This window comes from Bison bison, unplaced genomic scaffold, assembly GCF_000754665.1.
Source record: "Bison bison bison isolate TAMUID 2011002044 unplaced genomic scaffold, Bison_UMD1.0 scf7180017864212, whole genome shotgun sequence".
NCBI classification, from domain to species: domain Eukaryota; kingdom Metazoa; phylum Chordata; class Mammalia; order Artiodactyla; family Bovidae; genus Bison; species Bison bison.
The window spans coordinates 555,376-580,031 of NW_011494784.1; the positions used below are offsets into that span (position 1 = coordinate 555,376).

Genomic DNA, 24,656 nt, shown 5'->3' on the forward strand with positions numbered 1-24,656 from the left:
ATTTCTTGATAATTTATTGAAATAAAATTAGTTACAGTGTTCTTGCCTGGAGAATCCCAGGGATGGGGGAGCCTAGTGGGCTGCCGTCTATGGGGTAGCACAGAGTCGGACACGACTGAAGCGACTTAGCAGCAGCAGCAGCCAATGTGACCATTTTATTCTCTCTCCTTTTTAGAATAACATAGAGAGGAATGGTGACACCATATTCAAGGATAAAAAAGACTTGTGAAACATTTTCTAATCCTAGCAAGATCCTGTTAGTAGGAGTGTAAGAACTGACTCACTGAATTATTCACTGACGTTTCCTAAGTCATATAATAATAGATATTAAGCCTCCACTGAATTTGAATTTCTATTTTATCTATGATTTATCACCCACAAAGGAAAACATAGAGGAGCAGAGATATAAGATCTTAGCACAAGTATGCTATCACCTCTTTTTGTTTGACAGCTATTGGAATTACAATTTGAACACAGGAGAGATAAAATATTTCTTAAAGTTATAAACTGGATTCACTTTTACCTCAAAATTCGCACCCTGAGACTAGCAGTAAATTTAACCTGAGTTCGTGTTCAGCACTTTCTCTCTTATCCCTGCATCACACCGGAATACAAGGTTTTGGAAAACCTAGTGAAATGAGAAACGGCACCACATTGCTCTTAATTTCAATGATCTCATTTGCTGATGACCATTTCAATCATGGGCACCTTCAGTAAGGCCCTGAAACCATGGCAATTGGTGCTGACTTCTTTCATGTCCCGTGGAGTCAGCCCCTTCTGTGACCATGCTAGCATAGAAGCATCTGACAGGATTCAAGCACACTATATGATCTAGAAAACCCAAAGCTCTTGTGTTCCTTCCAGGACTGAGAATTGCAACCACCTCTTTAGGTCAGACCAACTACTTTGTGCATGCGGTAGGTGTAAGTGTGTATGTGTGTGTATGTAAATTTATTTCAATTTAAAGTATTTTTCAAAAAATTAAAATAGATAAACCTTGCCTGTTTGTGAACATTGTATAAAAAATTTGAATATATAAGTAACACCTACAAATCAGTAAGAAATAGGCAGACGACACTTTAGAAAAAATGGACCAAAAACTAGAACTGGAATCTAAGAAAGAATATATCCAATGATGAACATATATATATAAGGGTGTTAAACTTCATTAGTCACTGAAGAAAGCTAAATTAAAAACCCAAGGTAATACCACTCACAACACCAGAATTGTTAAAATGAAAAAGACAATAGCAAATATTGACAAGGATAAGGAAAGACTGGATTTCTCATTTCCTGCTGTCTGCAAGTGTAACTTGGTACAACTTTGGAAAACTAAGTGGCAGTATTGACTAAAGTAGAATGCATGCAAACACCATGACCTAGCAAAAGAACCAGAAGGTGTGTATAAGGACGTTTGTTGTAGCACAGTTTGTAATAGCCAGAAATTAAAAACATTCCAATATGTGACCAGAGAAAAATGGATAAATAAATAGTGAAATGTTTTTACAAAGGAATAACATACTCTCTTAAGTCTCCTGCATTGGTAAAGAACCCACCTGTCAATGCAAAAGACTCAAGAGAGAAATTGCTGAAGAACTCAACCTTGACCATTCTACCATCATTTGGCACTTGTAGCAAAATAGAAAGATGAATAAGCTCAATAAGCGGGTGCCTCATGAGCTGACTGCAAAGCAAAAAAATGGTCGTTTTGATGTGTTGTCTTCTCTTCAGTTCAGTTCAGTCCCTCAGTCATGTCTGACTCTTTGCAACCCCATGGACTGCAGCACACACCAGGCCTCCCTGTTCATCACCAACTGCCGGAGCTTACCCAAACTCATGTCCAACAAGCTGATGATGCCATCCAACCATCTCATCCTCTGTTGTCCCTTTCTCCTCTTACTTTCAGTCTTTCCCAGCATCAGAGTCTTTTCAAATAAGTCAATTCTATCACATCAGGTGGCCAACGTATTGGAGTTTCAGCTTCAACATCAGTCCTTCCAATAAATATTCAGGACTGATTTTCTTTAGGATGGACTGGTTGGATCTCTTTGCAGTCCAAGGGACTCTCAAGAGTCTTCTCCAACACCACAGTTCAAAAGCATCAATTCTTCGCGCTCAGCTTTCTTTATAGTCCAACTCTCACATCCATATATGACTACTGGAAAAACCATAGCCTTGACTAGATGGATCTTTGTTGGCAAAGTAATGTCTCTGCTTTTTAATATGCTGTCTAGGTTGGTCATAACTTTCTTTCCAAGGAGTAAGCATCTTTTAATTTCATGGCTACAGTCACCATCTGCAGTGATTTTGGAGCCCCAAAAAAGAGTCTGTCACTGTTTCTATTGTTTCCCCATCTATTTACCATGAGTGATGGGACCGGATGTCTTCTCTTTTTCTTATGCAATAACAAGAAACCATTTCTTGATCAGACTGTGATGTGTGATGAAAAGTGAATTGTATATGACAACCAGCAACAACCAGAGAAGAAGAGACTGAGAAGAAGCTCCAAAGCCCTTCCCAAAGCCAAATTTGCACCAAAAAAAAGGTCAGGGCCACTGTTTGGTGGTCTGCTGCCGATCTGATTCACTCCAGCTTTCTGAATCCCAGTGAAACCATTACATCTGATAAGTATGCTCAGCAAATCATTGAGATGCACTGAAAACTGCAATCCCTGCAGCAGGCAGTGGTCAACAGAAAGGGCCTAGTTCTTCTTCATGACAATGCCTGACAGCATATTGCACAACCAATTCTTCAAAAGTTGAATGAGCTGGGTTATAAAGTTTTGCCTCATCTGCCATATTTAAATGACTTCTCACCAACCAACTACCACTTCTTCAAGCATCTTCACAACTTTTTTTCAGGCAAAACGTTTCCACAACCAGTAGGATGCAGAAAATGCTTTCCAAGAGTTAGTCAAATTCCAAAGCACAGATTGTTATGCTACAGGAATAAGCAGACTTATTTCTCATTGGCAAAAATGTGTTGATTGTAGTGGTTTCTATTTTGATTAATACAGATGTGTTGAGCCTAGTTATAATGATTTAAAATCATGGTGTGAAAGCTTAATTTTGTTTCCACAAAACTTTTACATTTTTACACCATTCATACAAACATCCACACACATAGCATTATAAGCTAAAGTTTCACAAAATAACTTAGCTTATAATAAATGAAACATACTGATGCTTTCCACATTGTTCCATTTCATTCTATTCTACTCCTTTCTTTCTTTTTAGTGTTGATCAGTGCGTAACAAATTGACTTCATATTTCACTAATGATTTTGATTTAGCAGTTGAAACATTACTCTAGATGTGTCTGGACCTTCAAAACAAACAAAATATTGTCTTACTTTGGCTTGACCCTAACGAGAAACTTAGGAAACTATTTTCCTTCCAAAGTCCATGAGAATAAGGAGATTCCAAATCCCTGGGAATTCTAGTCATGGTTAATTCTTTGGCAGACAGGGTGATAACTTTCATTCTTCCCTGTTAAATCCATATCAAGGAAGCAAGATAATGTATCTAAATGTTATTCCTTCACATTCTCAATTAACCACCGTCCTGTACTGATGTGTTAAGAGGTTCTCAACCTTCTTGGCACCATTAGAAATACAAACTAAGGCAGTATTTTCATTGACTGTGGATAATGGGTGTGAGAAAGCTGTGGGGAAATTTTGAGATTTCAGAGAATTGTGGTCTTTGATGATTCTGAGCATACCTCTTTCTTCACATGAAAAGTAATGCTTAGATAGAACCTAAAACAAAGGGGTGGAGGAAACCCTTTACTTAAATCAGATGTTTTGTCAAATTTTGTCCAAATACTTTTGCTCTGTTAAAGTATGGTATGTGTGAGAGACTCCATACTTTGTATCCTTGTTTTATTTCCTTTTCACTATCAGGTCTGTACTACAGGAGTAGAGATAAATATACTGTGAAAATATAAAACATAATAGTTACTTTAACTTTCTCTTTCTCCCCCTTTTCTTCATTTTCTGTTCTCTCTGTGTAAAATAAATGGAACTAATGAGTCATCTTCTAGAAACAGCAAGAGTGGTGACTCATTCCCCCAGACTTGGAGTATGTGGCTTTTCACGTACACGAAGCATTTAACCAGTTATTATCCCTTAAGCTGCTAATGGTAACACATGATATGTTTTATTTCCAGATTCCACTTGACAGCATTATTGGGGGGACAGAGTTTCCAATAGATTACTCACAGAAATATTCCTATATGATTAGTGACTTTCTTTTTATATTTTGGAGTTTCATTACCTTTAGAGTTACAGCTGAAAGTTAATTTTGGAAAAAAATGTTTTTCTAACTTTTTGTCCTTAATTCTGCCACAGGTACCACATCTACTGTTGCTATCATATGTTTGCCAATGTATTACAAATCTAAATATACAACCCAATTCCTCCACATTAATGCTACTGGTAACCACAAAAACAGGACAAAATGTTTCTTTCAGGTAGTCTTCTAAAAGCTACATGGACTTTTTTCTTTATTTCACAGGAGTGTCACTGTGCATGTTCCAATGTTTCCATTGTCAAAATCAGGAATAAAAATACAAATATAAGATAATTTTGTGTAATTATCTTTTCCTTTTTCACCTGACAAAAATAAATGTGGTATTAAAAAGCTGGTCTACCTCTGTCCAAGATGCAATAATACCAATTTGCAATAATACCAATCAATTAATTAGTTGGCATGTAATTAAATAGTTCAAAACGTACTTGTTATGGTAGGCGACAAAATATTTAGATTAGATGATCTCCCTCTTTAGGATATGTTGACTTCATTAACATTAGCATTGAGAATTTAGAATATGTTTTAAAAATTGACAATCATAAGAAACTATCTTCACTGATTTTTCCAAACCTGATATATATATATATAATAACCTGAGATATCTAAAAGAAAAAAGAACTACTAAAATGTAGCATAAACTGAACTATAATACTATGAGAGAGTTCATACTTATGTATAGTTTAATGAAAACATCATATATAACTTTATAAGGTTTCATGAAGAATAAAAACGAATCATCATCGAGACTACCAAACAAATTTCCTTTCCTTGAGTCAAGTGGGAAATTTCTTGTGATACCTGTTCGTTCTGAAACAGCTGCTACTCCACTAATCCTTTCATTTTGTAGTTCTGGTTTATTGTTCAAATTCTGTAGAATACCAAGGATCTATTTGTATGAAAATTTATATATAACTTAGTCTATAAAAATAATTAATGTATTAAGCCTTTCTCTAATGTCAATATTTTCTTAGAATGTCATAATGGTTATATTTCTAGAATTAACTTTGAGATTTTGAGACAATTTGGAACTTTATGTCTTTTTCATTTCTTATATATATCAACAAGGTATATGCAAGCATAGAACATATTTTGTTTTGAAGGTAGGAAAAATGCTGGTGAAATAGAAATAGAAAACTATCCAAGCTGATTCACATTATTGTATAGCAGAAACTAACACAATATTGTAAAGCAATTATAACTCCAATTTAAAAAATAAAGAATAAAATAACAAAATAATAAATAACAAAATAATAAAATAACAAAAATTACCCAGTATTTCATAACACTAAATTTTGCAGATATATTATTTTTTAATTCTCACAAGAATTCTAGTAAGTTGGCAGCCTAGAAAGTACTATCCCTATTTTACAAAAGTTGAAACAAATTCAGGGAAGTTAAATATGTCCCCCAAATCACATAGTAACTAGTGGTGAAGCTGAGACTTAACCAGTGAGAGTTTTATTTTGTTTTAAAGTTTATGATTTTTCATTCCACAATTCGTCTAACTAAAAAAAGAATGTCAGTCATTGGTATCAGGATTGAGGCAGATAGTACTGCATACTTGAACACCTCTTGTATTCTGCTCCCCTGAAAAAAGCAGTGCAAACTAAAGAAGGGAAAAAAAAAATCTGTACTTCCGTTTCTTTTCCTTCTTGCTGTTAGCTCTGAGTTGGCTTAGCGAATAGTTTTGCAAGGCTTGTTTCACTTTGGGGCAAGGTTGAGCCCTGTATTTCAAACAAAAGACAGCCAGTTACTAACTTCTGGTTGCTAGGTGTGGCCTCTTTGAAATTCTATAAAATCAGAAGCTCAGGGTTCCACTTCCAGCACAAACCGTTCAGAGAAGAATCTCTCTTTAGTTCTTTGTACGGAGGTGAAAAAAACAAAAAGGTAAGTCTTGGTTTTCCTTTAAGTTTTGGCTGTTTTGATAACTTTTACTGTCAGTGTTTAATGTTACTACTGTAGAACTTAAGGCTACTGCACTTATATCTTTGACAAACATTTTTGTAAGATTACATTGGGAATTTATATTTTGGAAATCACAAATTGTAGTTTTATTTTTACTTAGTAAAATACAATTTTAAAAACAAGGAAACTTTGCTTAATACTGGCTTTCTGTACTGTTGGTGAGTTACCATGGAAAAGAAGAGATGAATGTGTTTGTTCCTATAAGCTATGAGTTTCCAGGATCTGTATGAACTTTATGTAGAAATCATGATGGATGGTGGGTGTTTGTGGGGAGCCAGGCCTGAAGAACCCAGAGGTGGGTTCCAGGGACTTAAATAATTTATATTTTTCTTAAAAAAAAAAAAAAAAGATTCAGATCTCATAGTGGAAATTATGCCCTTTGTAATTAACATTTTAAATTATGTTATGTTCACTCATGCAGTATAAATAAATAAGAGGATCCACTTATTTCATTTAGAGAGGGTGTGGCCACATTCTTTCCCCTGGAGCCTCTGTGTCACAGACTGGCTTTTCAAGTGCAGATTTGAAAACCTAAGGGGAAAGGAAACATTTCCTGGGTGGTGTCAGATAAGTTATCCCTTGGGAATGTCATTAGGGCCCTCTAAAAATTATTCCACTTAGTAGCATCTTGATTGTCGAATGAGCTAATGGTTGTAAAACTCCTTAGAAAAGCAAAAAGCATATCTAAAGTAGAGATTTTACTGGTGTTGGATGTATGTGCAAAAGTGAGGGATTTTTGAATCCTAACCATATATCTGGCTCTTGTTTATTACAACTGTTCCTTCAAGAATTTTTTCTTAGCTCATTCTCAGTGTTAAGTTAAATGATCTGATATCTAATTTTTAGTGCTAGTTAATCAAAAACTACGTACTTTTCTTGCCTAGTTTGTGTCTAAAATTATGTTTGGACTCCTCTGCCCACAGGAATGTATTTTGGTAGGCACATTGCAGAACACCTCAAATGTGGTAAAATGCAGTTTCATAATTTCAAAATTCCTAGCCTCTTCTCCTGAAGCTGGGTTACCACCCTAGCCCCAGGATCAACCACATCTGGCAGACAGCCATCATTTGACAGATGTTGACAGAATAGCTAATAATAATATTATTAAGAAACCAGCTAGAGTTTCGTGGTTAGTAAATACTTTTTCAATCAGAAGATCTGCAAAGATTGGTTTCTATTGATGTTAGCTTGCTCAGCTGCTGCTTGATCTTCTCTAGACCCATTAAGTGATGACATATTTGAAACCAGCGGACATATTATTTTTCAGTGATAAACCAAAAGCTGTCTTTTGAGTAAATGATTTCCTCTTTCCTTAAAATGGGAGAGATTTTTTATGAGAAAGATAACAGACACAATTTATGTAATACCTTCCTTCACTGTGGGCTTCCCTGGCAGCTCAGACCCTAAAGAGTCCTCCTACAATGCAGGAGATCCAGGTTCAATCCCAGGATCAGGAAGATCCCCTGGACAAGGGAATGGCTATCCACTCCAGTATTCTTGCCTGGAGAATTCCTTGGACAGTGGAGCCTGGTGGGCTACAGTCCGTGGGTTTGCAAAGAGTCAGACACGACTGAGCGACTAACATCACTCCACTTTTCTTTCACTATGTTAATTTTTTCCACCTCCTGGTACTTGAGATGAAATTTAAGACTAGCATTTCAGAGCTGTAATGAATCTCAGCTACTGTGCATTCCAACTCTTATTTTTATAATTGGAGAGCCCTCCTCACCCCTAAAGTTGAATGCTTTCTTCAGGTCATACGGCCAGCTAAAGAGAGTCAAGATATGGCTCAAAACTCCTCAGTTCTTATTTTTACATCCTATAGTTGTGGATAGAAAACATTAGTTAAATTAGTATAGAATTTTTCCTAAATAATTAGCACTGATACCCTATTTGTTCATTCAGTAATGCTTTCCAGCATACTAAGTACCAGGCATTCTGCCAGGCGTGGTAGATTATCATTGCCCCCACGGAATGCCACTAAAAATATAGATGAGTAAATAGAAAGTGATAATGCAGAACAATAGGGGCAAGTGTAGGGGTGAAGGCAGGATGCTCTGGGAGAGCACAGATGGCTGGTCGCTTACCCCAGTGTTGAACTAAGGAAGGCCCGTCTGGAGGATGTGATGAGATCTAGGCTAAGTCCTCTCTAAGAAGCATCATTTAGGCAAAGAGAATTGGATATGGAGGATGAAATAGCATGCCAGGCAAACAGAACACCCTACTCAAAGGCCTGGAAGCGAAACATTCATGAAACTACCTTTCATAAAGTGTTTCTTCATAAGTCATGCCTTTGTACAGTCTAATTGTCTTTTCTCACATGAGTAGGTGTGGGAAAGACTTGTGAAATAGATAATCGAGGAAAAAACTACACAGGCCAAAGCACTGAAAAATAAACTCCCTCAGGCTGGGGTAAAACCTGCCACAGTCTCCATGGGCTTACTGTGAATGAATTTGATTCTTAACTATAGTGAAGTGAAGTCGCTCAGTCGTGTCCGACTCTTTGCGACCCCATGGACTGTAGCTGGAATTTTATTAATTTCCATGTAAATCAGTCTATAGATGTTCAATTTCATCTTCAAATTAGATGATGCTAAGGACTGAGATGATCTTGGTTTCAAGCTCATTGGTAGCCAGATTAAATATATATTGAGCCAAGGAATATTAAGAAAATAGGCTCTTAAATACCTAGTACATATTCTAAATGTTGCAACTAAAATAAAATAAAATAAATGTTGCAACTAAAAAGAAAGATGGAAAAAAGCCTCTTGTGAACTCATGGGATTATTAATTTTTTATTTTTAATGTACAATTCTAATTTCTAGACTGGATCATTCTCTGAATAGTAAAAATATGTGACAAACATTTATATAGCATGTTGCAGTCTATAAAATGTGTTTGCATGCATTATTTGTTGATAGTTAAGAAATCTTACCTTCAAATTATTAAGTGGGTTTTATCGAGTACAACACATTGGTTTTCATGCAGAGGTTAGGTATTGAAAAAACAGAATGGTTTAGCAATACAATTTGAGCAAAATATTTTTGCTGTTTGTGGTATTTGTAAGGTATGTTGCAACTATTCAAGGTTCTGTTAAAACATGGAGTTGCATTTGAGCACTTAACTAGCAGTATATGATCAAATCTATTTCCTGTAGGGAGTTTTTTTTTTTTTTTTTTTAACATCCTGTCACAATCTTTGTATCTTTAAACTTTGCTGAGAGCTAGTGGATCTTATTAGGCTGAATTGAGATTCCATTTTCCTCTAATTGTTTTCCTGAAGAAGGTTCTATTCAGGCTACTTCTCTTTTCCAGACCATATTCCAGATCACTTTTTCAGGTCACCTAAATAGCTTCTGACCAAAATCTAGCAACACAGAAGATATGTCACAAAGCTGTATTCTCTATGGACATGTGTGAAACAAATTATTTAACCCTTTTATTTTTGTTATTTTGTATAATATAATCAATAGAGAAATATTTTCTAGTCTTTCTCAAGTTTATCCTTTTAAGAAATTAATGCATTATATAAGCATTTTTAAGTAAAAAAATTGTGATGTACAGTAAAGTTTTCATAAAATTTATTTTGAAGTTGTGAGGATCATTTTAAAAGTTATATTTGACAATATTCTTAATCTCCTCTTTGATCACTTTTGAAGTTTTTTGCTTCTAATTGAAAAAAGTGGAAATATTGGAATATCTGTTTCTATTACTGAGGGAAAAATTACTCCACTAAGTGACTGATTGTATCATTCATTTTGAGAATTCTACTTTCTAAAGGGCATGGATGAGATAAAAAATGGATATTTTAAATACCTGCAACCTTGCCAGAAATTGCAAGAAGTTTTGTATATGCCAATTAAGCAAGAGGAAAATGAAACTCCATGTGCCAACAACAGTTGCAGCGGATTATGGTGTAATAGGAACTAAAACCTTGTGCAAAATTGTACACCATGACTTCACCTCAGGAACTAACTTTAAATTGATCAGTTGCTGGGGGGAGAGATTAAATAAGTGCACAATATATTGGTTCTCCTCACAGATGACAGAACAGTAATTTGAACAATTCCCATGATAATTAAGTAGAGCTAGTTTCTGCTTTGGATATTATTTCCCTCATGTATTTAATCTCATTACTTAGAATTTCTGCCCCTTTTCAGCAGGTGGGGATTGAAATACCTTGAACATACCGGTAAAGAATCAGGCTATGGGTTTTACTCCTCATGAGTCATTTAGCTTCACAGGGAGAATTTGAAACTGCTAAGATCATCCTTCCAATCTCTTTCAAATGTACTCATAATAGCAGTCTCCAGAGAAATAAAAGGGTGTGGAGAGATCGATCAGCATAGACCTGGAGCTTAGGCTCCTAAAAAAAAAAAAAAAAATCCTAGACAAAAAGGATCCTTGAGGGTTTCTTTTGTAGATAATGCAGTAAGTGCATTAATTTTTTAACGTACTTCAAGTTTTAAACATATACATAGCTTATTAAATAAAAATATTGCTGAACGATGATAGTAAGTCAAGCAATTTTCTTTAACATACAGTTTTCCAATGGAGGGCATGCATGGTGCAGTTTCACTCTAAAGAATCCTGTTAGAGCAAAGCAGCTGGTATAAAATAATTCTTTCCCAGGATTATTTTGTATTGGTAAAAAAAGAAAAAACACACGTAGGATGAGAATTCAGACAGCTCAAATAGAAGAAATGTGAGTGTAGTGATTATTCCAGGTGCTGAAATAATTTTATACCAAGGAATGGAAAAGAAAACTGAATTATTTCAAGGAGAAATCTCACAAGAATATCTTTTTTTTTTTTTAGGTAGAGTTTTGAGTTGGCATCCACTCCTGTAGATTGTCATAGATTATCTTACCTTATAAATGCCAATATAATGTTCTTTCTCTACCCAATAGCTTTGTTCAAGTCCTCATTAACCCTACATGGATTCTCCCACAGCTTACTAAGTGGTCTCTAATCTTCCATCTTGCCCATCTCCTAGGCATTCTCTATGACACAGGATGAGTCATCTTTCTGAAATATAACTTAAAAAAAAAAAAAACCATTAATGTTTATCCAAAACTTTGGAAACACATTTGAACTTTTAAATTTGAGCTTCTTGAGCTAATAAACTCTTTTCAACTTCCCTAATATGACAAGCTCCTCTGTTTTGTTCTCTTTAACTTTTTAGCCAATTTAATCTCAAATCTTCCCCCAAAAGAGTCTCAGATCACCCAGAACTTCCTCTAAGAATTCTTAAACTTTTGAGTTTTCTTAGGAAGAGCACATACTGGCTTTAAGTTCTTTGAGGCAAAGGATGTTTCAGTGTTTTTGTGTCCTCAGGGCTTGGTATACAGTGGGTGGTCTGTAAATTTAGGACAGTGAAATGAAACACCAGCTTCGCTCTTTACAGCCTATATATGCTTACTTATAGATGTCATCTGAGCCCTAAGGTTAGGCCTGAATATACTGAGAAAGAGCTACATTTCTGAGGCTTTGGGTTTCTGTTCAAAGGTAGTAGAGTCTCTTTAAAATAAATTCAAATCTAGGGACTTCCCAGGCAGTCTAGTGGTTAGCACTCTTGCTTCCACTGCAGTGGGTGCAGGCTCAGTCCCTGGTTGGGGAGCTAATATCCCACATCTTTTGGCATGCAGCATGGTCAAAAACACACTAAATCTAGCATTGTATGGTGCTCCTAAGAGTAATCCTGGAAAGTAAAAGCAAGGCAGCTCTATGTCTTACATATGTAAGAGAGTGGAGTGGTATGTATATGTGGTGAGTTTGTGGTTTGTAAAAACATCAACCTGTTTTCTTTTCAGATCCTTCAAAAATGGCAATGGTATCTGAATTCCTCAAGCAGGCCTGGTTTATTGAAAATGAAGAGCAGGAATACATTGTAAGTCGAGAGGAAATAAAATAACTTATTTAAATCGTAGTATTAAAATAGAAGCAAATGTAAGTGAATGGACAGTAATTTATTTCTCATTCACAGAAAACCGTGAAAGGATCCAAAGGTGGTCCTGGGTCAGCAGTGAGCCCCTATCCTACATTCAATCCATCCTCGGATGTTGAGGCCTTGCACAAAGCAATCACAGTTAAAGGTAATTCTGTCTTCCCCAAACAGTCCCCTCCTAGACATTTCAGAATGGCTACTGAAAAACAAACATGTGCAATGGAAAGAGTCTGCTTCGTTTTGAAGATACAAGATCTTTATCAATCTCATTTCTAACAGACTGAATGCTGAAGTCAGCACCTCTGTTCACACTTAAGGTGTGAACTAGGAACAAACACTGCAACACAGGGCTGGGGAGAATTTCTTCTTCCTTTGGTGTCTCAGACGGTAAAGAATCTGCCTGCAGTGCAGAAGATCCGGGTTCATTCCCTGGGTTGGGAAGATCTCCTGGAGAAGGGAATGGCAACCCACTCTAGTATTCTTGCAAGGAGAATCCCATGGACAGAGAAGCCTGGCAGGCTACAGTCCATGGGGTCACAAAGAGTAGGACACAAATGAGCCATTTTTTCACTTTCTCAGAGAGAAGAGAATGTCATCCCAAGTGCTTCCATCTGATATACAGAGTCGCATCCATGTCCCAGCCTGTTATAATTTATACTTCTTTGTTTTGTTAAGATCTTCATTTGAAGCATCTTGATAATGAATCATTTTTTGTCTGTTATTGACAATAAAGAAAATTGATTTTTAAAGTCTAGAGGCCCTTTGTTTCCAGGTGTGGATGAAGCAACCATCATTGAAATTCTGACTAAGAGAAACAATGCACAGCGTCAGCAGATCAAAGCGGCCTATCTGCAGGAGAAAGGAAAGGTCGGTTGCAGTGGTTAATTTAGATAATTAATTTCAGTCATATTTATGTTTAAATATAGCGTTTGATGGGCTTCTCAGGTAGCGGTGGTAAAGAATCTTTGCCTGCCAATGCAGGAGACACAAGAGACATGGGTTTGATCCCTGGGTAAGGAAGATCCCCTGAAGTAGGAAATGGTAAGCCACTCCAGTATTGTTGCCTGGAAAATTGTATGGGCAGAGGAGCCTGGTGAACTACAGTTGATGGGACCGCAAAGAGTCGAATACAACTAAGTATGTGTGCATAGATTTTGAAATACAGTTGTCTAGTTCTTTCAGTCTCTAGCCACTGTTTTCCATTACAACTAAGTCTGGGATTACTGTATTTATTTTCTTGGTTGCAATGTATCAATTCTATCAAATTTGCTGGTTTTATGCATTGTTTTGATTCTTTGCACATGTGGTGTTCTACATTGGAGATAAGCCTTTAACTTGAGCATAACAGACATCAAGATTACTGTTGGCAGTAAGAAATATGTTCTGATTGAAATGTGACTTCTGTTAAATTTTAAACTGAGCTGTTTAATGTCTGAATGTAAAGTTTATATGTATAATTCTACTTTAAAAGTAAGGTTTCTATTTTGTACAAAATATGGGTAATTTTTTTAAGGAGTGTAGTTAGAAAACCACATCATGTCTGATTACAATGCTTATTTGAAAAGTGCAAATCTCAATGGTTGGAAAAGTTATTAATACATTATTTTTAAAGTATTCTTATTACTATTTCTGTTAATACGCAATCCCTATCTTTTGAGCTTTGTCATTTATTCCCTCTATAAAAGATTGAGACTTCTATCCTTTAAGGAGTTATCAATAAATTCAGTAAATTTCATTCTAATCACTCTAGAACCATAAAGATTAAGATATTAAATATTGGGTACCCTTTTCTATGTAAAGGGAAGGAGCTATGAAAAATGGTTGGGTTTAGGACTCAGTAAGATTAGCTACACATCAAATAACACTGCTTTACTATATCACCTAATGTGTTATTTACTAAAAGGTTATATATCTTCTTATTATAGCCCCTGGATGAAGTTCTGAAGAAAGCCCTCCTCGGTCACCTTGAGGAAGTTGTTTTGGCTCTATTGAAAACTCCAGCCCAGTTTGATGCCGAAGAGCTCCGTGCTGCCATGAAGGTAAACCACCTGACTTAAACAAAGCTCCTTTCCTCAAATCATGTCCAAACCACTTATGCCTCCTAGTATATTCTCAACAACCAGCACAGGGCCACCCATCAGTGGTAATAAAATGAATAAGTGAATGAATAAATAAATGAAAAAATAGATGCTGGTGTTAACGACTATGCTCTTTCCACTATCTTCATGATGTTACCATATTTAATAGATCTCACTTTGTATTTATTTGCCAAAATATTGGCATTAAACCCATTTTGTTTTTTAAGCAATATAATACATACTTTATTGCAATTAATAAATATTGTGGATATTTATTAAATGTGAGAAATTTACTAAATGTCAGATTCAGACAAATTTTGGAACATAATAACTAGTTGATACTTTTGAATGAAGATTTTTCTACATTTCTTCTTTTTTTTTTATTAATCTTTTTCAATTCAGGGCCTTGGGACTGATGAAGACACTCTGAATGAAATTCTGGCATCAAGAACTAACAGAGAGATCAGAGAAATTAACAGAGTCTATAAAGAAGGTAAGTTTTAATGCCTAACAGTCCCAGTGTCTTAGTTGAAAAGGAATTCTGATATACTTTTTGAAAAATTGAGTGTGGATGTTAATTATGGGAAAAGTACATATTAAAATATTTCTTTCATTGTCTGTCACAGGTCTTTCACAAGCACATATGGTTACCAGACACATTAGAGTTGGTGGGGTACAAATAAGGGACACGATTGTTTCAGTCCTCATCAACTTTGCACTTTAAAAAAATTGTATGTCTGGGACAAATGGCCACATAGTATTGCAATGAAACCCTCAGTTCAAAGCTCTGAATGTAAAGAATTTTCTAAAAACATTTCCTACTTTTCAGAGATTCATTTCATAAAAATGTCCCGTTGTCTTTTCACTTTGAAAAGATAACAACAACAAAAACAAGCAAACAAAAACCCTCCAAACATTTGTCCTTGAAAAGGAAAACAGCTTGGTGCTTATAATTCTCTGATGGACGCTAACTTTACCATTATGAACATAAATGACTTACTCACTGTTAACATTCAGTTAGATTCATGGGGATGAGAGACTAGCCATGGCTCATTTTATCTATTCAGTGAAATATCTCATTTCAATGGTATGCTTAACACTGTAAACAGGATATCTGCAAATGGGTCCTGGGCAGTGCTGAGTCATCACTGTTTTCTTTTTCTAGTTTCCCAAGCCTCTTGTTTTTTTTTTTTTGTTTTATTTTCCCAACCCAATATGTAGCACCATAGAGGATCGTTCTGCGTGATTTTAAAACCAAGCACAGAGAATACAATAGTCCTCGTGTATTATTTTCACAGCAATCTAATAAAGGAATCAGAATGTTTCGATTCTGCAATTCTTACCTTATTATCAATATTTATCTTAGGTCCATTTATCAGTGACAGTCATCAAGAGGGGCATTATTACTATTTTTTTTTTTTATTTTGTAAAACATAGTTTACAAAGGCAAATAGCCATAAATTATTCCCGAGGTACAGTTCAATGACTGTTTATTAAAATGTTCTGCCTTCTAGTCAACTATAAATTCAGGTAAATTTTTGCTGAAAAAATAATAACAGCATTATTTTTTAATGTTAAGTAAGGGTGTTTAACAAAGAAACATTTTAAATCTTTATCTACTGTAGATGTGTATACATACACATATGCATACATAACTAAATTATATTCCATATAAGATATTTACCATTTCAAAGTAAATAAATACTCTATGTTCAAGCAAGCGCTTTGTTTTATCCTTTTTAAATAACTGTTCTATTCACCCCATTGCTTAAATTCTGGTATAGTTTATTTCAGAAATAGTTATCTAGTAATGTATTCCTGTGCAATTTATTCTTGTTAGCAAAAGCTTTAGGGCTGTAGAGTTTCATTCACAGTATTATCTAAATTGTTTTAATTGCCTTATAGGAAATAAATTTGATGATCAAAAATTTTACTCGCTCTGATTTCGCTTTATTAAAAAATAAAACTATTTGAAATGTGTTCCATAAATCATTGAACATTTGGCATTGCAAGTTGTGAACCAATATAGAGATGTTACATATTATTACCATCACCATTATCACTAGTTTACTACAAAATATACTTTTCCTATTTCTCAGAACTGAAGAGAGATCTGGCTAAAGACATCGCCTCAGACACATCTGGAGATTATGAGAAGGCTTTGCTTTCTCTTGCTAAGGTATAACTAAAATAGATCTGGAAATATCTCTTCTTTGATGAAAAGTAAAATCTTAGATTTCATCTCTCTCTAGAAATGAGCAATTCACTCCTTTTTCTGCAAAGAATATTACTCATCTGATTTTAAGAGCATAAATAAGCCATGTGATTATATGCTAGAAAACTACTTACACGAGAATGGGATATTTTCCAGGGTGACCGATCCGAGGAGCTTGCTGTAAATGACGACTTGGCTGATTCAGATGCCAGGGTAAGCAAGTGCTTATGAATACTCCTAGAATCCACTTTGCTACTTCAATTAGGTCCGACCTGAGGTGAGGTACTACTTGAGGGCCTCCGTGTGAAAGCAGATATGAGGTTCTCCAAAAGGATAATGGCACCTAATGTCCATTCCCTGAAGGATGCCCACCAGCCAGGACTCAAACAATCCATGAGAGGAAATGTGGTCTTTATGTTTTCAACGGTTGCACTGTTCATGAAGCTGGAGAGGATTGAGAAAGAATAGTAAAAATTTGATCTGTTATTGAGAAAACTCTGAATTTTTATTTTACCAGGTATAAGAAAGTAAAAGTGAAAAGAATAAACACATCTAACAATTCTTTAAACAGTGAACATTGGTTTAGAGGTGTAAGTTTATATTGTAAAAATATTATGGTAATGATATTAAAATTATAAAGGTTATAGCATTTATATACTTTCAAGTATATTATTATATATTGTTTCAGTGAGTTTGCTTGTTTTTTAATACATCAGTCTATTGGCAACATTAGAAAAACTGTGTCATTTTGGGACTTGGAATTTTTGTTAAAAAAATGGCATCTAGTATTTACATATGCTGTTCTCATGGTACAGTTAATATTCTCCACAAATTCATCACAGTGAGTTAGTAAAAATAGAAACTTACTTGACTACTCCACTCTCTTCACTGTATCAGTGCATTATCCTGCACAAAGCAGGCATTTATTGACTTTTGTTGAATAAATGCATCTATATCAGTTGTTTGCTCAGAAAGTCCTGAATAACTTTGAGTAACTGCCCATAGTAAGAAATTACTCTTATTTGCTTGTGATACTTCTGAATTTGCTTTCCATTGTAAGACTATCAGGGAGCTTCCCTGGTAGTCCAGTGGTTAGGAATCCGCCTTGCAATGCAGAGGACACCAGTTCAATCCCTTGTCCAGGAAGATCCCACATGCCTTGGGGCAACTAAGCCCATGTGCCACAACTACTGAGCCCATGTGCCTAGAGCCAGTGCTCTGCAACAAGAGAAACCACTGCACACTACAGCTAGAGAATAGCCCCTGCTCTCTACAACTAGAGAAAGCCCACGTGCAGCTGCAAAGACCCAGTGCAGGAAAAAATTAAGTAAAAAAAGACTATCAGGGCTCTTAGATGTATATTTATGGCCATTACATGGATTAGTGTGACCCAGGAGGAGGGTGGTAATTAACGTTTCAAAGGTAACAGAGCATGTTGGTGACAATAAGGCAGAGATTATCTTTTCCATTTACAAAAGAGGAAAGACTGTAGTTTAATAATGTGAAACTACATAAGATTACTAAGATATCTTAGTACTGATATCTAGGAATGATTAAGTTGCCGAGTCAGAATTTGAATCCAGAAATTCTTACATCAAAATTCAACGTCTAGGTAATGGTTGAATTATTGATTTATTAGTACCATTCACTGAAAATTACTTTGAACAATTAAAAGTAAAAGTAAAAATTAGAGAGTGTCCCTTGAAGTTTTCTTGATACAGAATGTAATCTTAAAGCGAGTTAACTCAATAAACATTTATTTTGCATGCATAGATTCAGTCTCTAGTGTTTGCAAGGCAACTTGAGAGATTATGGAAGATACTTGACAAAACAAGGTTTCCATCTCTAAGGAGCTTGTAATCTTAGCATTGCCACCTGCTCTGATTGTATTGGACACAAAGCAGCTGCCTCCAAAATCTTTGAAGAGATCTGGCATTCTTATGCAGATATCAAGTCCTCAGATGGTCAAGTGTTTGTTTTTCTGTTTCTTAACAGGCCTTATATGAAGCAGGAGAAAGAAGAAAAGGGACAGATGTGAATGTGTTCATTACCATTCTTACCACCAGGAGCTATCCCCATCTCCGCAGAGGTAAGAAGAAAACAAATGTTCCCTGGGACTGTTTGCAGAAGTCACTTTTTTTTTTTTTTTAATGAGTACAAGCAAGAGAAAGGAAAGGGCTTCCCTGGTAGCTCATATGGTAAAGAATCTGCCTGCACTGCAGGAGACCTGGGTTCGATCCCTGGGTCAGGAAGATTCCCCAGAGAAGGGAATGAATGGCAAATACACTCCAGTATTCTTGCCTGAAGAATCCCATGGTCAGAGGAGCCTGGCAGGCTGTAGTCCATGGGGTCGCAAAGAGTTGGACATGACTGAGTGACTAACACTTTCAAGAGAAAGCAAGAAAGAAATCATAATCAGTGGCACTCCGAAACCAAACAGATGCAGTGCTCCTGATCTCTTATTGCTACTTGTGCATTTGTCCAGCTTTGTACAGACACCACCTGATAGTATTTGAAACACATTTTATGACTTTGGCATGTAGAACATTAGTTTGTTATTTTTACTATTTTTTTTTCCTCAAAATATTTGGAATAGGTCTGACAATATATACATGTAAAACAGAACACATGAAATTACAATGAAGAAAAAAACACCTGAGGCTAAGTGAAGAAAAGAGTATCTAGAAACCCCAGAAACAAAAGCTAAAAGAGAGTTCTTGCCACAAGATTTAGCCCTGAGTGTTTTGGAAGTCAAGACAAAGTGCAGGTCGTGATGATTACTTCAAGTTTATTGTTTGTTAACAGCACTCTGTTAGCACTCTGAGATTAGAATTATGAGGAATCTACAACACAGATCTTTATATAAAGAAAGATCCATTTGCTGTGACACCTGGCTCTGATGTAGAGTTGTGGCTGTCAATCAAATGTCACTTCTAATAAATGTCAACATTTGCAAAAATTTTCCCAAAATACACAGAAGCACAAAAATAGCCATGTGAATTACATCCTTCAGAGAAGATGATGTATCCAAAATATGCTCAGATGAATAGTTAGATTTACATTGTGTTTTTTGAAGTTCAGTCCTCCTAAGGAATGCTTTGGGCTTCCTAGGTGGCGCTAGTGGTAAAGAACCTGCCTGCCAATGCAGGGTATGTAAGAAATGTGGGTTCGATCCCTGGGTTGGGAAAATCCCCTGGAGGAGGGCATAGCAACCCATTCCAGTATAAGCCTGGAGAATCCCATGGCCAAAGGAGCCTGGCAGGTGACAGTCCATGGGGTCACAAAAAGTCAGACACGACTGAAGTGAGTTAGCATACACATAAGAAATGCTTTGACTTCGTGGCCATGCCTGATTTTGCTAGTTTGCTAAAAAAAAAAAACAGGATGTTTTGTACATCTCTAAATTTAAACTTAATATTCAGTGTTTCAGAAATATTCCAAGTATAGCAAGCATGACATGAACAAAGTTCTGGACCTGGAGTTGAAAGGTGACATCGAGAAATGCCTCACAGTTATTGGTATGTAGTCCTGGAGGGGGAAGAGTTTTCTAACTTGAAATTGTATTGTCAATGTTGTCCAATAATTTATAAAATATAATAATAAGACAAAAACTCATATATAATTTATGTTGCAAATAGAGGTACCATGTAAGATAATTGGCAATAAATATTTAGCTAAAGTGATGCAATAGTCTTGTTAGTGATTACAGGTATTATTTCCTTGATTAAAAAGATAAGCAGGTGGAAAATACTGAGCATCTACTTGTACCATGCAATGTATCAGGCTGGGCATGGCACAAAGGGAAGTCAAAATGGTCATTAAGAGCATGGCATTTGGAATTAGATAAATGAAGGTCTATATCCTGGTCTGTCACTTGCTGAGTAATCTTGGGCAAGCTTAAAGGATTTAGACCTTCAGAAGAAAAGAATTTTAAAGTTTTCCCTTTTATTCAGATGACTAGTCGAGGTTTGGAAACCTACATTATAAAGCAGTGCTTCTCAAACATTAATGTGCACATGAATCCTTTGGGAATCTTGCTAAAATGTAGATTCTAATTCAGTAGGTCTGGGTGGAAACTGGAAGTCTGCATTTCTAACAAATTCTCAGTTGACACCAGTTCTTTTAGTCCATAGATCACACTTGGAGTAAGAAGGTAGAGAATCTTCTTATTACTGATTGACACATCTGTTAGTATTTTATTTGGCAGTTGCCTTATATTTTATGACTGTCCTGTCCCACTTGGATTTTTTTCTCTTATTACAACAGGAAAAAAAGTATTTCTTGCCTGCCAACATGGCCTTTAACATATCTACTGGTTTCCTTGTTTTCATGAAGAGTATACTCAGGATAGCATGAACTATTGAAGTTGCTATCGGTGGGCTTAGGATAATAGGAGATAAATGATACTGTCAGATGACAGAATATTCAAAATCACCGTCTAGAAATAGCTTCTTTTAAGCCAAATATCCCTTACTAGGGGTGGATGATGAGGAACAGGAAAAGAGAACAGAATCTTACTTGAAAACCTCTGTATTTCTATTTCTTTCATATGTATCTTTCTTCTTTTGTGGTAAAGATGCCTCTAAACTAAAACATGCCTCTCTTACAGTGAAGTGTGCTACAAGCCAGCCAATGTTCTTTGCTGAGAAGCTCCATCAGGCCATGAAGGTAACATATGATTTGCTTTGGGGAAAATATTCCTGTGTATGGAGAGAACAGAAAATCCCATATGGTTTAAAAATTACATTTATTTTTTAATATCTTTTCATTAAAAGATTATTTTCTATCCAATGCAAGAGGTAATACACTTCTTAAAATAAAGTTCTGTTAGACTTGTTATACTCTTTTATAGGTAAGATAGTAAGGTGAGCTTGAAAGCAATTTGTAGATTACTCATGATTTGTGTAAAATCTGAGTCAGCAGAGGAAGGGCGATATACTTCCTCTTTTAATGTATGATTTTAGCAACCTGCTAAGATTGTAAGCTTTACAATCTCTTCTAAATTTTATCTTTTTTATTATTTTGCCTTCCATGGCATTGCTTAATATGTCATTCTAAGATTTTAAAATGTCATTCTAAGCTCATTAAAGTGTAAGGTGTTGTTAAGATGTATTTGAGATATCACTTTAAGTACTGCACTTTATTGTCTAGCTTGCATTTTATTATATAGGATGGTACCTATATACTTGTGAAAAGTTATGAAGTTGTCTATTTTTTCCCTTTGCAACTCCAAAGTAAGGAAGTCTTAGGAGAAAGCAATCTAACCATTCAATTAATAGAAAAGAGTCCCTGTGATGTGATAGGCATGTTCTACCAGGTAGTTGGCAGTACAGTTCCTGACCCCATGCCTGCTGTTACCTAGTGAGGTTACTAGATGGGTAATGAGAACACCTAGTATTGTAAATGAGAAGAGGGACCTGTGTCCCAGACTTTGGAAAGCAGTGTAGGTGTCAGCTAAATTACAACATGCTATTTGAACAGGAATTAGCCAGATGAGTGCAGAAGTGTAAGGAATGAAGGGATAAAGCAAGTCTGGTCCTGGAGGAGAACACAGCATGTCCCTTTCAGGATAATAAATATAATTAGAGTGATGGTACATGGTGGAAGAAGTTGTAGAATTAGGCAGGGCATTGTAAGCCCAGGTAAAATGATTGATTTTCATCCTAAAATTAACAGAAGGTCACTAAAAGGTTTTAAGCAGATGAATCAAATGATCAGATTTACAACTTAGAAAGTTTACTTTGCAATTCTTGAATAGCTTAGACAGAGGAAAGACTGGATAGTGGAAGATCAGTTAGGAGGTTTTAAAAGCTCTCTATATAATTCTCTTGTCACAGTTGAGTTCGTGTCATTTTATTACCACTTGTTTGAAGTGTGTGTGTTTGTGCATATATTACTGTGGAAATAGTTTCTCCGTAAAAACTATATAGGTTAGCAAAAGAGCTTCACATTCAAACCCACATCCTACCTTAAAAGTAAGCTTGGAATATAAGGGACACTTGCCATCATTTGTTTCTGACAGGGTATTGGAACTCGTCATAAGACACTGATCAGGATTATGGTTTCCCGCTCTGAAATTGACATGAATGACATCAAAGCATGCTATCAGAAGTTGTATGGCATCTCTCTCTGTCAAGCCATCCTGGTATGTTGTAATTCTCATAATGTTACCCCCACAAATGATAATTTTTTTGCAACTTCTTCATAAAGAAGGGCTGACTTACTGTATCCATAAATTACATATATAAGATTCATTTGTTATATTAAGATACAGAGAATTTTCTTGTGGTCTAGTGGTTAAGACTATATACTTTAACTGCAAGGGACATGAGTTTGATCCCTGGTTGTTGAACTAAGATCCCACTTGCTGCACAGTATGACCAAAAAATAAAAATTTTTGAAAAGATACATAATTTAAAGTAAATTGAACTTTCACTGGTAAAATCTACTAGTGAGTTCTATGTAGAAAGACTGCAGATTTTTCAATAGTCATGGAAACAGTTTACCATACATACAATACATTTAGCAATCAAAATACTTTGGTAGAGATATATAATGATTTATGTTGCAATAAATATTGATCAGAGGATTAGAAACTTTTTACTCTAAAATTTTCCTTAACTTTGTCATATGTAGAAGATATAGAATGCATGTTCAAGTTAGAAAGTAAAAAAGAAAGACAAGTCAAGGAGTTTTGAACTTAATGAAAGATGACTATTTAAATTCAATTTGAAAATAAATAAATAAATTCAATTTGACATTTATATTGGATAACAAAAATCTAACATGAAAATTGAGACTATCGTGGACTTGTAACCTTCACTCTGGTGTAGCAAGTCAGAGGTGATATGAAATTATATTTTGCTATATTTATTCTGTGTTATATTTCATTCTTGGAAAATAATGGCTTTAATGTAGAGTAATCGAGAGAAGTTTGCAATCTGAATTTTGAAAGCTATTGCTTTCATATAATCAATTAAAAATACCAGTTATCTGCTATATACATTTTATTAATTAAATAAGTGATATTCTTATCCAAGATCCTAAAAAATTGATATACTGTGATGTATGTTAAGCCTAATACAATAATTAGTCTACAATTTAAAAATATTTTCTATTGATTGTGGTCTCAGGTAGCATTAAGTATACTTTATTTTTATCAACAGGATGAAACCAAAGGAGATTATGAAAAAATCCTGGTGGCTCTCTGTGGAAGAGACTAAACATTCCTTTGATGATCTCAGGCTTTTTGATCAGAAGACTTTTTAATCATCTTTTCATTCCATGTCATAGATTTAAATAGTAAAGTTTCTTCAATAGAAATATAGTCTAGTAACTTCTTCCTGAAAAATAGCCTATAAATCATTTTTTGTATTACAACTCTTTATAGATACAAAAATTTTTTTAAAATATGGTTATTCCAAACTATAAAACCCTACAAAGAGGTTGTTCTAGTAACAATGCCTAAGAAAAATATTTACCTTGCAGAAAATAAAATGATTTTACAGGACAGTTGGTGTGTTACTGATTTTTCTATTCTGATTTTCTTTTGTGTGTAGTGCAGTTGCTTAATTTGATATCAAGGGACAGGAATCTGAATTTTATATTATGATCACTTGTTGAAATAGATTTTGCATATTAAATAAAATATTCACAGAGTTAGAAACTGTACTTTTTACATTTTTCCATCTTCGTGTGTGTGCTCAGTTGTGTCTGACTCTTAGTGACCCCATGGACTATAGCCTGCCAGGCTCCTCTGTCCATTAAATTCTGAGCAACTAACACTTTTACTTTGCATTGTATGTATTGTAGCTCAGATGGTAAAGACTGTCTGCAATGCAGGAGACCTGGGCTCAATCCCTGGGTTGGGAAGTTCCACTGGAGAAGGGAATGGCTACCCACTCCAGTCTTCTTGCCTGGAGAATTCCAAGGATGAAGGGGACTGGCAGGCTCCAATCCATGGGATCACAAAGAGTGGAACACAACTGAAGAACTAACCCTTTTACCATCTGGTTACAGATTATTGAGATGGTATCTCTGTATAATAGTGGAATTTATTGCATCAGCATTGTAACAGTTGAACATTCTGCTATATTTCATGAACCAGTACAAAGATGAAATGGCATCAGCAATAAAAATTCCTC

General features: G+C 35.4%; 1 protein-coding gene across 1 annotated transcript; it reads left to right on the top strand.

The window, feature by feature from the left end:
* The first annotated feature begins 5,952 nt into the window (after positions 1-5,952).
* ANXA1 (annexin A1) lies at positions 5,953-24,024 on the top strand. The gene is made up of 13 exons (XM_010844887.1): positions 5,953-6,196; positions 12,086-12,162; positions 12,259-12,367; positions 12,992-13,086; positions 14,145-14,258; positions 14,700-14,790; positions 16,397-16,476; positions 16,669-16,725; positions 18,508-18,601; positions 19,935-20,030; positions 21,122-21,180; positions 22,535-22,657; positions 23,679-24,024. The coding sequence occupies exons 2-13, from the start codon at positions 12,097-12,099 to the stop codon at positions 23,733-23,735; spliced, it is 1,041 nt and encodes a 346-aa protein (XP_010843189.1). The 5' UTR covers positions 5,953-6,196; positions 12,086-12,096; the 3' UTR covers positions 23,736-24,024.
* Positions 24,025-24,656: the final 632 nt, after the last annotated feature.